Source organism: Caloenas nicobarica, chromosome Z, assembly GCF_036013445.1.
Source record: "Caloenas nicobarica isolate bCalNic1 chromosome Z, bCalNic1.hap1, whole genome shotgun sequence".
NCBI classification, from domain to species: Eukaryota; Metazoa; Chordata; class Aves; order Columbiformes; family Columbidae; genus Caloenas; species Caloenas nicobarica.
In genome coordinates, this window is record NC_088284.1 from 99,962,660 (window position 1) to 99,978,925 (window position 16,266).

Sequence of the window (16,266 nt, forward strand, 5' to 3'; positions counted from 1 at the left end):
AAAATCTATGAAGAATTGAAATGTCTTTGGTTAGTTGCCTGTGTTATCTAGTTGATGATTTAATTGCAGTTTTTGGAGTTACAGATTCTGCAGTCAATTCTACCAGATGATTTCTTGTTGTGCAAGTGATTTCAGTAATGCATTGCGGCTTGTGTATATTTCTGTTGATGCTGTACTGTTAAGCATGTAGGCTCACTGAAAAGGGTCTCGTGGAGCTGATGTACGTGATTTGTGTATCCCAGTACCAGAGTGCTTACTTGATTTAAAAAAAAAAATCCACTCTTAGCCTTTGAATCAGGAATTAGAGAAATTTGTATCAAGAAAGGGTGTAATTGTAATCTCTGTGCGTACATATGTTTAAAATATACGTATAATATGTATAAATTTGTTTAACCATTTGGTCAAAAAAAGTGGCCTAACGATGTGTACTTAAATACAGGCTGTAGGCAGTTCTCAGTTCTTCTGGAGGCTTTTCCCCTGCCTGAATAAACAGCGAACCTCATAAGGAAAAAATAAATTCTGAAAATAAAATTTGTTCTGAAAAGGTGGTGGTGTGCTGTAGCTAATGAGTAGAGATAGTTATGGACGTAGCTACGTCCTGATTCATCGACTGTCATTCATTGACTTTTGTTCACTGACAGGAGCAGAAGCAGGAATTGACAGAAGGATGGAGTATCTGGCTTGGAGCCAGAAACCCTCAAGAGGTGCCTCCATTTTCTGCACAAACTCCAGCCTTTGAAGCAGTTCAGTAGCGATTGTATTATATAGAAATATACAGCCCTTCAGCATTTTTCTGTGTGCTTAGTCTGGAGGCTGGGGTGCATTTACTACTGTGAAAAGATCATATTTGGAGAGGAAGTAATTATTTGCCAGCCAGCAGAAGCAGAAGGAAGACTTGATTGTTGCTGCTTGCGAGGTGATTGCTTCGGCTGATTGTTGAGTTAGAAAGGTTAGAGGCTCTGGATTAGCTCAGGTATTTGTCATTGCCGAATGGAGAAAGGTGAGCTCTTCCTGACAATGCTTCTAACTTTATCTGACTCATATTGCTTGGGTCTGTATTAGTTCCTTGTTCATGAACCAATTGTAGGCATGGACAACACCAGTCGCTATGGTTGTTTGTACTAAGGAAAAGGACTGGAGTCAGATGCCTCAGTATTTTTGGCAGGAGAGCGTAAGGAATCTTGTCACCTAAAGAAAATCTTGGGTAGAAGCTGAGCAGAATCAATGGTGGGATGGAGCCTGTGGAATCTGTTGATTAGCGACTCTGCTTCCATATTAGCGGAAGGGAAAACACTGTAAATGATGGCTTGGCCCTGGGAGATCTCGCAGTCTAATCTTGAAATAATCAGCCCAGAGTGACCAGGCGTGTAAAACAGATGGGGGAATTGTATGCAAGGTGACATTAAGGGGAACGCCCGATAATTTAGATACCATTTTGTTGTCATGTGCTTAAAGTGTGTGTGTTTCTGTTGGGAGGTTATGTTTAATACATTAAAGGAAACTATGCTCAACTGAGTTGTAGGCTGCAAAGAGGTTGAATAATACAATATGAGAACAGGAACGAGTAGTTATATTCTGTCTCTGGTGTGGTTCAATAAACAGAGTTCAAAGTTTTCCTTTAATAAATTATGCATAAAAATGTATTGGTTATGTTTTTCTCATGCTTTGTTCACAAAAAAATAATTACCATTCATGAATATTTTCTTTAATTTCAAATAGCGAATGTGAAGTGATAGACCCAAACTTTGATCTCCATCATATTAGTGGAAGTGGTTTAATTATTTTCAGCCACTATCCTGTTCTGTTCTTTTGTTGCTATGCTGCATACAGAGATTGTTTTTTTTGTATTGTTGGCTTCAGCATTCAAATGGTTTTGATGTGCACCTGCACATGAAGTGCATTAGAGACGTTCCAGACTTGAAAGGACAAAGGTGGGGACTGCGCAGCAAGACGAGGCTCGTGGTGAAGCGCTCGTGTGTGTCCATGTGTGTAGCAGTAACTCAGCATCCAAAAGGCCAGGCTGTAAACTCCAGATTTCCATTGTGGCTGCAGGACGCGCAACACCGTCCTGGAGCTCGCTATTTCTTCTGATTGCCTCCCCGGCTAATCAGCAGTCAATAAAACGAGTTGGGGTTGTATTTGAGCCATCTGGTTTCTTGTTCCGTACCCTATTTTTAATTAATTTATAACATGAACTTCAGTGACCTGTTCAGGTTTTTTATGAAAAATGTGGGTTTATATTTGAAATCCTCACGGTTTCTTAGTCAGAGTTACTGTCTTGGGTTGCTGTCATTTTTGTACGTTCTAAACAAAAAGTTTTCTAAAAAGAAAATAGTGATTTATGACTTTGTATCTAAATTTGAAAACAGTACTTTCTTCAGCAAACTAAATTTGCGAAACCAGTTTTTAATTTCAGATGGAATGCAGGTTATTTTTGTTAATTTTTTCTTGCTGTCAACTGTCTGTATCAAGTATACCTTTAAAGTCTGTATACAAACAGAAAAAGAACATGGAGGCATGAGAAATATGAAAAATAATTATAACCCAAAATAGATCCAGTAAAAATACACATTTAAATAAACCAAGTATTACAAACTTCTGTTTTGATGGTGATAGGTGCTGATAAGAAATAGTATTTACCTCAAGTTTTTATGTCTGTCTGTATGAAATGTGGTAACCAACATAATAGTGTTTGCTAAAGACATGTGTAAGGATTTTATGGTGGTCTTTATTCCTTCTAATTTATTTTTAAGGCAATTTATGTCCACTATTGGGCTTGTTTTCTCTCCTTCCTCCTCTGCACTCCCCTTCTACTTATAAACCTCCAAAGTTTCTTAGTTTTTACAGCCCTAGGCATTTCATAGGGTGTTTCATTAAACAAGTCTTCATCATAATTTGTTAAACTTATCCGCAGCTTCCCGACAGTAAAATAACACACAAATGCACCAAGGAATTTATTTGGGAGGATATGTTGAATACCAGTTTATCTGTTTCTACTTGTATTCTTTTTAATGCTTAGACCTTGGAAACAACAAGAAGTTTGATTGCAAGAAAAAAAAATCTGGCCTTCAGTACTGGTTTATGTCTTTATCTTGCTGTGCTCAGGTGCTGTGGGAATTTCCTCTGTATCTGCAGAGAAATGGAGTATATCATTCCATTTCTGTGCATCTTGGCAGGTGTTTCTGCTGGGGATTGATCGATGCTGTTCCCCTGCCAGGAGCAAGTGTTTGTGCCTCAAGTGTGGAGAAGCCAAAGTGCTGGAAATCGAGAAAAAAATGGTTCTGAAAAGGAATAGGGAGTTTTGCTACTTTTTGCACTCTGTTCTGTCTTGGATCTGGAAGTGGAATAAGAAATAATGGCTCCCTCCAATGCTTTCCGCTTGTGATACTTTTTATAGATGGGGAGAGAAATGGGTGGTATTTTCTGACCGCTCCATCCTTTCCAGAGCTACATAGAGCAGCTTGCAGGCAGTAGATCAAAAATAACCCGGTGCTCTTAGGCTGCTATGTGGGGCTGGCTCTGGAGGCGGAACGAGCCGAATTATTCTTTCAAGGCTCCAGAGGAGCATTACTATTCATATATTAGGCTTTAAAATAATTTGAAAGCATTGTTTCTATAGAAGAAGTGATTTAGTGAATAAGGGGGATTTTAGTGTTCTGTATATACTGTAATCTCAGAGACAAAGAATTTATAGAGGTGTTCATCAAGGATTTAAAAGTGAGAAAAATATTTTCTGCAGTTTTTATTATCTAGTTTCCACTACTTAATCCGGGTTCTCATTTAATAAGTATAATAAAATCATACAAAACATACCAAGTTCATACCTTTTGTTGCTTGCTGAGCTTTCTTACCCTGAAGGCACATGGTGTGTCAGGGGGGCTCTGCTTGTTTGAAGATCAGCCGCCCTGGGCACCCTGGACCTTACTTTTGGGGCTAGCAGTTTGTTCTCCTGATGGGCCGGAGTTGTTGGAGAGGTCGTGATCTCTTTTGGACACTCTTGCTGTGACTGGAGCCCTGGGAGGATCTGAAGATATGAGTTGTAATCTGGAATTTGACTTGGTTGATGAGTACTTGTGAATAGCAGCCTTCACCTGCCTAAATACAGTCTTAAACACGTTAAAGTCTATCGAAGATATATATTTGGAAATTTCTGGGGGAAAGCTACCTTCTTACAAATACACATTTTTAAAATGTTGGACATTATTTTGGGACAGTTTTGTTAGTAGCATGAAATTGATTTTGAGCTGATTGAAATTGCCATTTGCAAAGAAAACTGCAAGACTTGCATTGTACCAGGGAACATTGTCTCCTAATAAAGGTTGTTCCCCCCCCGCCTTTCAGCATTTGGCTCCCCAGGCTGCTGCCGTTGCTGTTGCTCTGTTTTCAATGCTAGAATTCATCAAGTTTGTAACTGGAACACAACTTGGGAGTTACAGGAGGTGATTTAAGATTAAGGCTGTGCGTGCTCTGAAGGGGATTGATTTCTGAGCAGGGGCTGGTTGGGGTGTCCCCGCCGGCCGGTGAGAACAGCTGCTCTTTGCAGCGCTGGGGACTCTGTGCCTGTCGCCCTGTGGCTTTTCAAGCTGCTGTGTGAGATTTCTGCCAGAACCGTCTCACGTGTGCCATCGCTCCCTTTGGCTTCACGCTTCCCTTTGGTCTGGTGGGAGCGGCTGTTCCTGCTCCTTGAAGCCCAGGAGAAGTTTTGTCGCGGATTTGCCGCGGGCTCAGCCCGAGCGTGTCAGGACTATATTGGTGGCAGGGCAGGTGGCTTGTTTGTGGCTTGGACTTTCCTGTGCCTTTGTTTCGTACTCGTGGGCTTCATTTCCATTCTCTGGATGCTACAAGGAAACTCGTAGAAGATTTTTTTTTTAATAAGTAGGTTTTTCACATGAGCCGTGTGATTAATCTGGACTATTACTAAACTCTTGAGGTCTCTGTGACACTGGGGGTGTGTGAAGAGCTTGGAATCGCACTGGTTGTTCTGTGCTCTGCGTTGGAGTGATAACGAAGGGCTCTACTTGCCGGCTCTAAGCCTCTTAGGCTGGGAAGAAACAGAGTGTATTCGCACAATGATGAAACGGAGGAAACAGAGGCTTGGAGCCCCATCTCTGCGGATCCAGTAAGGACTGTTGGGAAAAATAATTGCACTTAAACATTTCAAATTGAAACTATGAAGAAAAACAAACCAGAATTTTCTGTGGCTGACAGGCATTGCTTTTATTTGTTAGAACTTTCTTTATCTGTCATGCTTATTTGGCTGGACACAGAATTTCATTTTACTTTTGTGGAACATTTACCATAGATTATAGCCAAAAAAAGAGCAATATTTAAACGTTTTAAAATGGGGTAAATTATGGTTAGGTTTTGTACCAAACATTAATTAATGTAGTAAAACTGAATGTTTGTAACTGTGTCTTTAGAGTTTGGTCACGCCTCAGATTTAAAAAGTACCTTTAATAATCTGCCAGAAAGCTGTCACAGGGCTCAAATCTCCAGAAACCTTTGCTGCCTTTGTTATAATTTTAAATTAAGAATGCTATTGAAAACATTTAGATTCGAAGCAAAGAGAATCCTTATTTACATTGCCACATGTATTTCTACACAGGAAATTGAAACAAGCAAATCCCTTTTTAATGCTTGCATCCTTTATAAATGCCTTGAAATCTACTAATTTAAACTGCTGTTTATGATATTCATAATTATATTTATTAGTTCTATTAGTTAAAGTTAGAGAAATTGCATATTTAATACTACGTATATAAGTAGAGGAGGTTAAATGACTGTCACATAGGCAGTGAGGGGAGGAGCAGAGTTAAGAGGCAGCTTAACCTTTTCTGTCTGCGACAGGAAAGCTCATCAGCTGTTTAAGCAGAGATTGCTGCTGGGGAGGATTTCCAATATGTAAAGGTTACTTACTGGCAATTATTTGGATTCATTAGGAAATTTAAAGCAAGAAAGATTGATAAACATGCTTGACTTCTGGACTTTCAATGTAAAATGTCTGAGTAGTAAACAAAACTGAAGCATGCCCCAGATTTCCCTTTTGCTTACTTTTATGCTTAGATATGGTAAATAGAAACTTTTTTTATCCCTCAATCAGAATAAAAGTTATAGTTGTAAAAATACAGTGGCACTAATTTGTATTCTAATGCGTAAGCACACTTTATAATACCAATATTTGTAAGTTAACTTTTACTTTATTTCTAGTGAAGGACATCTCATCGTATATAGTTCAATAAAGTAGGTGTCAGAACTTCTTTTTTATATATATGTAGAAGGCTGTTTGCAGCTTTTTGGAAAGCAGCTACTTTGAGCAATTTTCTGTGCTCTCCGTGTGTACAGATGGGTGTTGGCTGCTAACCCTGCAAAAGCAGCGTGGTCTGAGCTGAGCACGGAGCTGGGAGCCGACGTTCTCAGCTGTAATCCTGATGCTGCCAGGGATGTGCTATAAATGAGTCACTTAACCGCTTTGTGCCTCAGTTTCCCATGGCTAAAATTAGAATAAAGCCATTTTGCAGTGCTGCTTTCAGGCTTAATTAGTTGTTGTTATAAAACACTGCCAGTGTTAAATGTTGTTTTTCACTTAATGGTTTGTATAATTCGTGTTTTCACCGTTGCGTGTTTCTGTTCTTGCCACAGCCGTGGCATGGAACCATGGCTCCCAAATTGCAATCTGTGAAGGCTGTGATATAAATGGTCCATGTCTGTTACTGGTGCCATTATCAACTTCGTAAATTTTTCTCAATTAAAAGTTTTACATTAAGGATTGACAGTGGTGGATGTTCCAGAAAGCCTGAGAATCTCTACAAAAAAAGAATTTAGATAATTCGAGATTGGAAGAGTTTCACAGTGAAAAAATAATGTTGAGTAGATATTAAATAGACTAACAAATACATTTTGATTTGTATGATAATCGAAACGATGACTTTTGACGACTTATTTTATTGCATTTATTAAGAAGATGTAACTGGTATTTTGGAAATATTTTTTTTCTTTATTGAAACAGAAGATGTGATATTGACTACGATCTATTCTTTTTTCTACTGTGGTACCTTGTCAGAATCTCCTCTCCTTTGTACTCCCACTGCCGAGGAAGTGACGTTCAGCAGCACATGTTCTCTCCTACATCTGCTCCAGGTCTGCAGCACATTAAATTCCCATTTAGTGCTGATTGTGCACTCGTTACTTCTCCTCTAGTATTTTACCTGAACTCACAACCCCAGAGCAATCCGTCTAGTCCATGCTACAGCCATCCATTTCAGTGGAGGTAAGGAGAGGTATCAACTAGGAATTTCTAACAGTTTGGTGTTGGTGTAACCATTTATGAACTTACCAGCTTTGTAGTTTAAGAGAATAATATCTAACAGAAAGGATCAGCCTTGTAGTCTTAACTTACTTCCAACCATTTAGCATTCAGGTTGATGTTGCTTGTTGGTACAAATTTTTCTAGTTCATGTGTAGTTTAAGGCCCTGTGTAGGGAAGAAGATAAAAAGAACAAAGGAATGGGAACTTGTCTACCTGTGTGTGCATGCAAATTCCTGGTTGTAGCTTGCACTAGCTTCCAAGTGCATGTGCAGCTTGTCCTGTGCAGCAAAGGAACCCTCACAGGCATCGCTCATGTCAAGAAAACCAACTTAAAACAGCCTAGAGTGGGGTCCTTAAAAAGCCCTGCTTAGAACAGTGCGTGTGTGATAACATGCTGTGCTCTGTTCTCTTGGTTGTACATGCACATTAGTGTCCTGTAGAAGGTTGAAGTATCAGTCTTCAAGCACGGAGTCTGTGAAGGTTAACAAATAAAATCAGGCCTGTTGTTAGCAGGCTTAAAGATGAGGTGCAAGAGTTTGTAAATGGGACAAAAGAAGTCCAAACCAGCTCATTTTGTGTTAAAGTGTTTAAGAGCTTGGCTGGTATATTTTTTCTTCAGGATTATCTCTCCCTCCATGTTGTGCTACTATGGAACATGTATGGCCACCAGCAGCACCAGTGGAAACCTTCAGCTTCTTCACTGAGAAGACCCTTCACCTAATGTGAGAGTCACAGGCAAAGCCTGACACCAGCTAGAGACCTTTGTGTCTGCGTTTATGAAATCGGAGCTCAGTGGTACCTACTGAAAACTTGAGCCAGCAGAACCGTCGGAGGGCTGGGTTTGGAGTTCACATGCTGCAGGGTGGATGTTGCTGGTCAAATTTCAGTTGCTCATCAGGTGGTAATGCAATAGCCCCTGAATCTAGACTGTTATTTTGGAGATTGCTTTTGGTGGCCAGCTCTGGTAGGAGTAACAAGAAAATGTGAAGTTGAGCTATTTTAGGCATCTGTCCCTCTAATGGAGAGTAACATATATTACATCTGTTGGGTGGAAATCAGGCTGTCAGCAAAGGAAAGGGACGTTGTGTGTGTCTGTACTTGTTCTGCACTGCCATGGACAGAGAGGTTCTTCCCCAGCGTGCCAGCCACGTTGCCTGCATGTTGGGCAGGCCTTGGTGAAAATTCTTAATAAGGTGCTCATTTTGGCAAGACTTGCAGTGAAGTGAAGGGCAGTGACTAAAGAGCAGACCCCTAGCATTTTAATGTCATTGACATCAATATAATTTTAAGGTGGTTTTGGTGTGTGGTTTTTTTTTATTTTTTTAAAAATTTAATAGCTGGCACTGGTTAATGTTCCTTTACAAGGGTGATTAAATGCAATTAAATGCTGTTTGACATTGGGGCTAATTAACAGACTTGTAAATACTAATTAATTATCAAAATTAGATTATTGTTAAAGGTCATTGAGAAGTGCTCTTTTTGGAGAGGCTATCTAATGATTATCAATTATTTTCAAAAGTCTTTTTGGTATTTACTGCTTTTTTTTCCTCTGAGAATCCTTTAATCTTCAGGCTTTCGACATGGGTCAGTGAATAATTTTCTCTTTAAGAATAGTTCATATAAAAGTCTTAGTTATATCCCACTGTTACTATGGACTCTTCTTGATAATATTTTTCACATATGGGGACCTTCAGCCATCTGCTCTCTGTATACTGAATGGTTGATGATTCACAGATATATGGTTCTGTGGAAGAGCTTAGGTCTACTATAATAACTTTTTATTTTTGTCCTTGCTGCTTTCACCTGTGCAGCTCTTGATCCTGTTTTATCCTGCCTGTCTTTGTTGTAGTTTTGTTTACTTGGTTACGGTACCAGTGACAGCCATTCCTGCTTGCTTAGAGCAAAGGTTCCTCTGGGTAGTTACTGCTATCCCTGATCTGCTCAGCTTAACACCCCCAGGTTCGCCAGGCAGTGGGTCACTTCCATGGCTATGCAAGTGATACTGGGAACTGGTGGAAAATGTCGCTAAAAAAGTGTATGCCTTCATTTTAAATGTTTCTTTTTACCGTCAGTGTATTGCGCTTGTAAGTATCGATACAGGTTTCCCCTTCTTGCCTGTTTTTCCTGGTGGTGTTGATATTTTTACGTGGATGGATGAACAACTGTTGGTGCATCTGACATCAAGTGCATTCTACACCTAGTACTGGAAGCTCATGGCTTCTGACAGAATTAACCTAATTAAGAGTGAAAATATTTTGTATATAGCCTTTGAACAAATGAAAATAACGTAAACCTTTCAAAAGAGTAAAAGGAAATGCAAAGTGGCATGATTACAATAAAAAAAACTTGATAGCAGGTGAAATCAGACTGCTATATTGATAGAACTGTGGGTTGGAATTAAGGTCATGCATCTTTAGGAAGAAAAGAGAATGGTGTCCAAAATGAAACCAAAGCCTTGGCTGATACTTGGGATCTGGCTTTCACTTTTCTAGGGGTAGCAGCGAAGTCAAATTACTGAAGGAGAAAATGAGGCCGTGTTTCACAGCTGGTCCTCTTTATGAGTTGGCAAGTCTTTGTATCTTAGTACACCCATATTTGTCCTTTAATTGAAATACAGATTTACAGCTTTTCTTGATGTCAAGTTGCTTAAAAGACGTCATGAATTAATTGTTGTAACTTAGTAGTGATGGGCTGTGAGATTAAAGGAACGTGCATTTCCTTCTGTTTCAAAAAAATGCTACACTTTCTGTATCACCCTCAGCAAGACATAAACTGGTTTCAATACTTTAAGTAACAGATTAATTTATGGTAACAAGGGTGAATGTGTTCTGGTGCTGGATTTCTGGCCTCCGAGTGCATCAGGTGAGGTGAAGTATCAGTGGAAATTTGCTTTATCCTAACAAATCAAGGGAAGAGTTGGGTTCAGATGGATTATCCAAGGGATATTTTCTCGTGTGTTTTGATTTCAAGAATTCATGCCAGTTATGAAACATGTTTTTACAGGGCTATATAGTAGATATTATTTTTATTGGAATGTTTTCCCTTGGAGGTTCTAGCCTTAATAATGTCTAATTGTATAGCTTTGCAGAATAGCTTCATAGTTTTGGGGTTTTTTTCCTAGCCTGTCCAAAATCTGGTCACCATTTCTGAATGCGATGGTGGTTAGATCCTTGCCGTCTTATTTAAGTAAAACAAAATGGGAAACCTAATGTTCCTGCAAAACACTCAGTGTTTGAGCACAGTGCATAATTACTTGATCAGTGTGTAATTACGACGTTATGAGTTTTATATAATTGGGATTTTATGGACATCTGTGATATAATTTAGGAGCGTATTAGTTTATTTGCATAAACCCCCTATTCTAGGAAACAAGCATTTAATCAATAACTGTGGTAAGTAACAAGAATATACTATACAGAGGCATTCAACAAATGTACTGGGAGGGTTGTCTGCCTTTATTTAAAGACTTTTTCGTCTAAGCTGCTGCAGTGGGTGAGAGGAGACCTGCATTTAGAGCTGTGGCTTGTCTGGGTGCGTGAGCGCGGTTTGGCACTTGGCAGCTGCTGCAAGGAAGGGATGGGTGTCCCAGTGTCACCCCGAGGGGTGGGGATGGACACGTCCACCTTGTGTCCGTGGCGTCTCCTGCGAGACTTTGGCTCTTTGTCTTGACAAGGGCCTTGTAACTCCAGTCCCTCTACTTCAAGGCAGGTGCAGAAATCCCTTCCAGAGTATAAGGACGTATTCTTGGCACGCGCCACCCCAAGTTTGGGTTTTGAAGACTACATATATTTTAAAACAGCAGGGCAGCACCTGCAAACAGAAGTTCCGTATTTTTAGGGAAGATAAAAAACATTTCAGAATTCAAACTTGATGAAGTTCTTGTATTTTTTATTTTGAAATACCTCAAGGCTTGTCAAGAGTTGGTGATATCCTCCCTCTACTTAAATTTCCTTTTCTTTTAAAAGCACTTGATACAGGTTTTAAGAGTTTATTTTAGTTAGAATTTCCTATTTGACAAATGTCAGAGGATTAACAAAGAGGACTATATTCAGCTTGAAAGACATTTGGAAATTGTTCTGGTTTTGCGGCAAGTGATATCTTCCTGGTTTAATGCTTGATTTGGTACAGGTTCTGCTTTCTTCAATGCACTAAATAATTGGTCAGAGTTGATTGCAAGACAGTATAATGTCGCTTTTGGAAACAATGTAAATAAGCAATTCAGGAATAATGAGTAACAGAACAACTTTGTGAATATATCATTATGCATAATGTGAAATGGTGAATTTTGAATAGGTAATCTTTTGGCAACTGAATTGTAATCTACGTCTCACATTGAATGAATAAGTTTCAAAGAATTCATTTATTTTTTAATGGAAATTTTTCTCTTTATTCTTTTTCTTTTGTGCCAGTTATTATTATTGGGAATAGTTTTTCCCATCTAGGAGATGGAGGCTACAGGGCAGGGACATATTCGTGATACCTAAAACTCAATGGGCTCGGACAACTTTTTGTCTTTCTCATGCTGATTGGAAACAGTCCGTGTGTTTGCCACATGGTTGGAAATGTTCAGGTATGGTGGCCTGAATGGTATAATTTTTTCGTGTGGAGACATTATGTAAATGCTAAAATCCCTGTGCCTTGCCTGGAGCTGCAGTAGCAGAAGAGTTAAACTCTGGGGTTTGGAACCTGAGGTGTGAATTCTTGTCCTGTTCCAGGCTCACCATTTGGCTGCCCTCTGTGGGACCACTTGTAAAGGATAACCTGGTGATTTGACCTGGGAAATCAGAGGCTCCCAGGGGGAGAATGTAGTTGTGACTTAAGAAGTTGGAGGGCTATAATGTTTGCTGGCCATTTCACCTATAAGCCAAGTGGTTTATAACTATTTTTTTTTGGTATAATTGTGTTTGAAGGCTGTGATCTGCTGGTACACCTGCATATGAGCCAACTCATTTATTAGCCATGCATTATTCAGAGAGTCTGGGATGGCTGGCACGAGCTAGCAACTTCTAGTGAGGAGCAAAAAGCTCAGAAGGTTTTTAAGAGACTGTAGGCTTTGCTTTTTCTGTCCTTATCCTCAAATAACAGTGATTCCTCAAACAATCGTAGTGCGCTCAGTTATCTGCAAAATTGTTCCTTCCACATAGTTTCTCCCTCAAAGACCTTTTGATCTTGAATACAGATATAGAAACAACCCACGTGCTGAAAGATTCCTGGCAAGAGAGTCATTCTGAGAAAGAAATATATATTCTTAACCAGGCAGTCATGTGTTTATTATTGTTGGTAGACAGTTCCATGCATCTTCCAAAACTTGTTTTTAATTGTACTATGAGGCAACCAGGTGCTATTTTTAGTTTTGACTTGGAAAATCGGTGAGTGTGCAAACAGACCCGTTAATATCCCGCTCTGAAGCACTAATAGTAGAGGTGCACTAACAGTGAGTACCTGGTGTCAATTTCACAGACTTGAGCTGAGGAGAAACAGTGAGTGTATGACAGCTGCTTGCATTAGCATGGGACTATTCCTGCCAGTGAGCAGGAGATCCCTTTTAGATCTGTTTTCTTAAAAAAATTACTGTTTGAAGCTGTGAGTTTCAATTTCTGGTTTAGTTAGATAAACTGTTTAGCAGATCAATACTAAACTGGAAGCATAAGGAAAGTTTAGAATACAAAGAAGGAAAGAAGATTTCAGGGAAACGTTGCACCAGTTTTTGAAATTGTATCCTGTTTCAGATGTGTCCACCTACCCTGAACTAAGCTGAACTTTTGTCTCAAAGTTAAGCACTTTTTTGACTATTCAAAACTGACCTACAAGACACCTTCACCTCTATAGCGTATCCTTTCGTGCTCTCTTTTCTGCAGGCTGCATCTGTGCTTTCCTTCTCTTCAGTACCTCTCTATTCCTGGTTTTGTTTGTTCATCTAAAATATGCTTGTTCTAGTCCTCCAAGTTCTCTCTTCCCCTCATTTATCTCCTAAAATTTTGCTACATTCGCCAGTGGTTATTATTCAGTCATTCAATCCCTTGTGTGGTACTTGAGAGCATAATCTTCTAACCTAGTTTACATTATACTGTCATTATGAATTATTAATGTTCTAAAATAAAATCTTCAAACCGTAATCTTTGCTGTGGTGAAAGAGCTCTGGATGCTTTTGTTTTCCTTTCTGTCCTCCCCGTCCTTTCCTTTCTTTAGAGCTTCAGGTCTTTAGAGCAGGGATGTTATTGATCCAGCTGTTTGGGAAAGACCTGCTGTGCAATGAGAGTCGTGTTGTCACGTCTCTGGGCTGAGATAGGCAATTATTTATATAAATACTAAAAAGGAAAAAAAAAAAGTTGTGTAAGTTTTTTTCTTTTGATTCTATTAGAAGACCTGCTGCACAAGTAGAAGTGATAATGCATGTTTGTGTTACAGCTTGCCTGAGAAAGTAAATATTATTCTTTGTGCTCTCTATTATGTTGTTCCTATTTTTGTGTTCCTATGATTCTCAGGTTTGTTTGTCAATAGATGAGAAATTTAAAATAACAACAGAACAGGTCAAGTTATAATTCTCAGCAAAGTTTTAGGGCAGAAAAGTTCAACCAAAAGAAATCTGGTAAAAATCCTTATCAGCTTTCCTCTGTGCTTCATTTTAATGCAACTGTTTGTTCATTCTGCTTCCGAGAAATTGGAAGATTCCAAAATCGTTAAATGTCCAATTTTCCAAGTGAATCAACACACCCCAGAAGTGTTGCTTTAAGTCACAAGCGTCTGCATTGCCCTCGCAGAGAACTTAAAATTAATTTGAACAAAATGGAGTTGATCGCAGCTGCATTCATCTTTGGCACAGAGGAACAGCCCATGGGGACGTGTCCCAGCCTGCGCCCCACGGCTTAGTGTGCGCAGCCTCCTCCCTTATCAAGATGGATCATAAAATCGTGACCTGTCGCTTCTGCAACTTTCCCCTTCTTATTAAAAATACTAGCAGCTGCAGACTACACCATAGAAGGCCACAGTCTACTTTTTACGTACTGTTGTTGTAAGTGGTTCGTATTGTGGAAAGTACTTTGTTTAACAATTTTGCAAGTCGTACTTTCTCTGCAGAAAGTACATTCTCAGCCAAGCAGGTGGTGTTCATTTGCGGGCATGATCTGTGCTGTCTTGGCGTATCTGTTTGTTTAGTAGTTTGTGTGTTGTACCAAATAATTTGAAGCTGGGAATATTATTCGCTTCTATTACTAGTTGCATTTTTATAGGTAGGGCAGAAGCCTGAATTTAGTTTTATTAGAAAATATAAAAAATGTGAATAAATTTTGCTTTTTTTTCCCCCCCTTCTCCCAATAAACAAAATCTGTATAACGCAAGCTCTGCTAATCAAAATATGGAAGAAGAAAGTGAGTATAAGATGAATATTTCCATTTATCTGAATTTTCTTTTGTCTTTATATCTGATATGGTTTAAAAGTTTATTGCTGAGGTGGGCTAAATAAATCATGTTTATTTAATAAATGAGCAGTTCTGTCATATATTTTTGTTTCTAGCTGTATTAGTTTGGATTTATTTGTGCCATTTTTAATGAGTTATGCTATAGTGTAGTAAGATTTAGCCTTGCAAACTTAATTTTTTAGTATTTTAAAATGAATTTTTTTCTGGAGACTGCAGAAATCGTCTAGAGTTCCTTATCTGTCTATTCTGTAGTTTATTTCAAAGGAGATAATTCATTTTGGGCCAATTCATCTTAACTTGTTAAATCTGATCCAATGTTCCAGACCTCTAACATGTATGTCCCTACTTTATATATAGGTGGACATACAGGTTAGAAATTTTATATATCAACCAAATATCTTCTTTAGAAGAGCTTCTAAATAATACGCATGTTTTAGGGAACATTACTTTTGTAATGCATCACTTTTGTGGGTTTCCCAGAATCACTGTAATACAGTTTATAGAGATGTATCGATCCGTAGTTATATAAAAATTGGTGTTCCAGGCTTGTTCTCGTGTTCATTCTGTCTTGTACATTAGATATATCTCAGAGGCTCACAACTCTGAGTAGTTTGTTTGCCCACTGGTTGATGATGTTATCATGTCTTTTCCAGACTTTAAGATTAAAAACTAAGCTTTTGCTGTGAAGATTTTATTATTCTAAAGGAATAACTACAATAGAGACCAATTTATGTTAAAAATTCATGGCCAAATTAGGATGTCATTCTGCCTTGAAGACTGGATGAACTTTTTATCCTTTTTTTTTTTGCATACCAGCACTCCTGATGTTTCCCAAGCATGGTTTTGATTTCTCATGTCTCTTCTGTACCATGGCTTATTTTGTAAAGTCTATTCTTATCCCATGCTCTAACTTCATTAAGAATTTATGCTTGAAAATGTAAAATTCATCCTCTTAGTCTGTTCATTGCATTAGCATTCCCCTTGCTCCCAGAATAACTCTTATTAGCCAACATCCTTCAAAATAAGCTTTTTGTCTCAGAAAAGCTGTAGTAAATGCAAGGGCTTTACAACATCCTCAACATTTCAGCTGAGCCTGAGTGTGTTAACTGAGAAATGAAGAAACAAGCTGCGGAGTGGAAGGTCCTGCACTGGAGGGTCAGGTTGGAGCAAACAGCCCGAATTATACCTAAGAAATAAATTGGATGCCAGAGGTCATTTTAGAGTTCAGGCTTGATTTGGTCTTCTGGGTAATGTGCTGTCGGCCGGGTGAAAGCCCTTCTACCCTAACTGCTTGTGTCTTTTCTTGGTTCAGATTTAGCCATCCACTGGTAGTTGTTCTTCAGTCCTCAGTCCCTACAAAGGCCATTTTTAATGGAATGTGAATCAAATATTGAGGTCACATCTGATTAAATAAAACGACTGACATTTGAATCGCACATGAAGAAGACAGGGCTAGGGAAAGAATGTGAGTTCTAGTAACTTGTTTAAAGAGGGTAATTGACCTTTCCATGGCATCTGAGCCCAATCATCAATTTTATGAGC

The 16,266-nt window shown here is 38.9% G+C and overlaps 1 protein-coding gene across 9 annotated transcripts in view; it reads left to right on the top strand.

Moving 5' to 3' along the window:
- MAST2 (microtubule associated serine/threonine kinase 2) overlaps positions 1–16,266 on the top strand; it is a 190,092-nt gene that overhangs the window by 84,477 nt on the left and 89,349 nt on the right. For 2 of the 9 annotated variants that reach the window (XM_065657742.1, XM_065657743.1), the window contains exons 1-2: positions 4,523–5,119; positions 7,061–7,267. The exons of 4 other annotated variants lie outside the window; for them this stretch is intronic. In XM_065657742.1, coding sequence (XP_065513814.1) covers positions 5,070–5,119; positions 7,061–7,267 — 257 coding nt within the window. In that variant the 5' untranslated portion in view covers positions 4,523–5,069. Of the gene's footprint in view, positions 1–4,522; positions 5,120–6,213; positions 6,241–7,060; positions 7,268–7,925; positions 8,029–16,266 lie in introns of those variants that run through there. 3 more of the 9 variants (XM_065657745.1, XM_065657746.1, XM_065657748.1) reach the window with 3 other exon arrangements.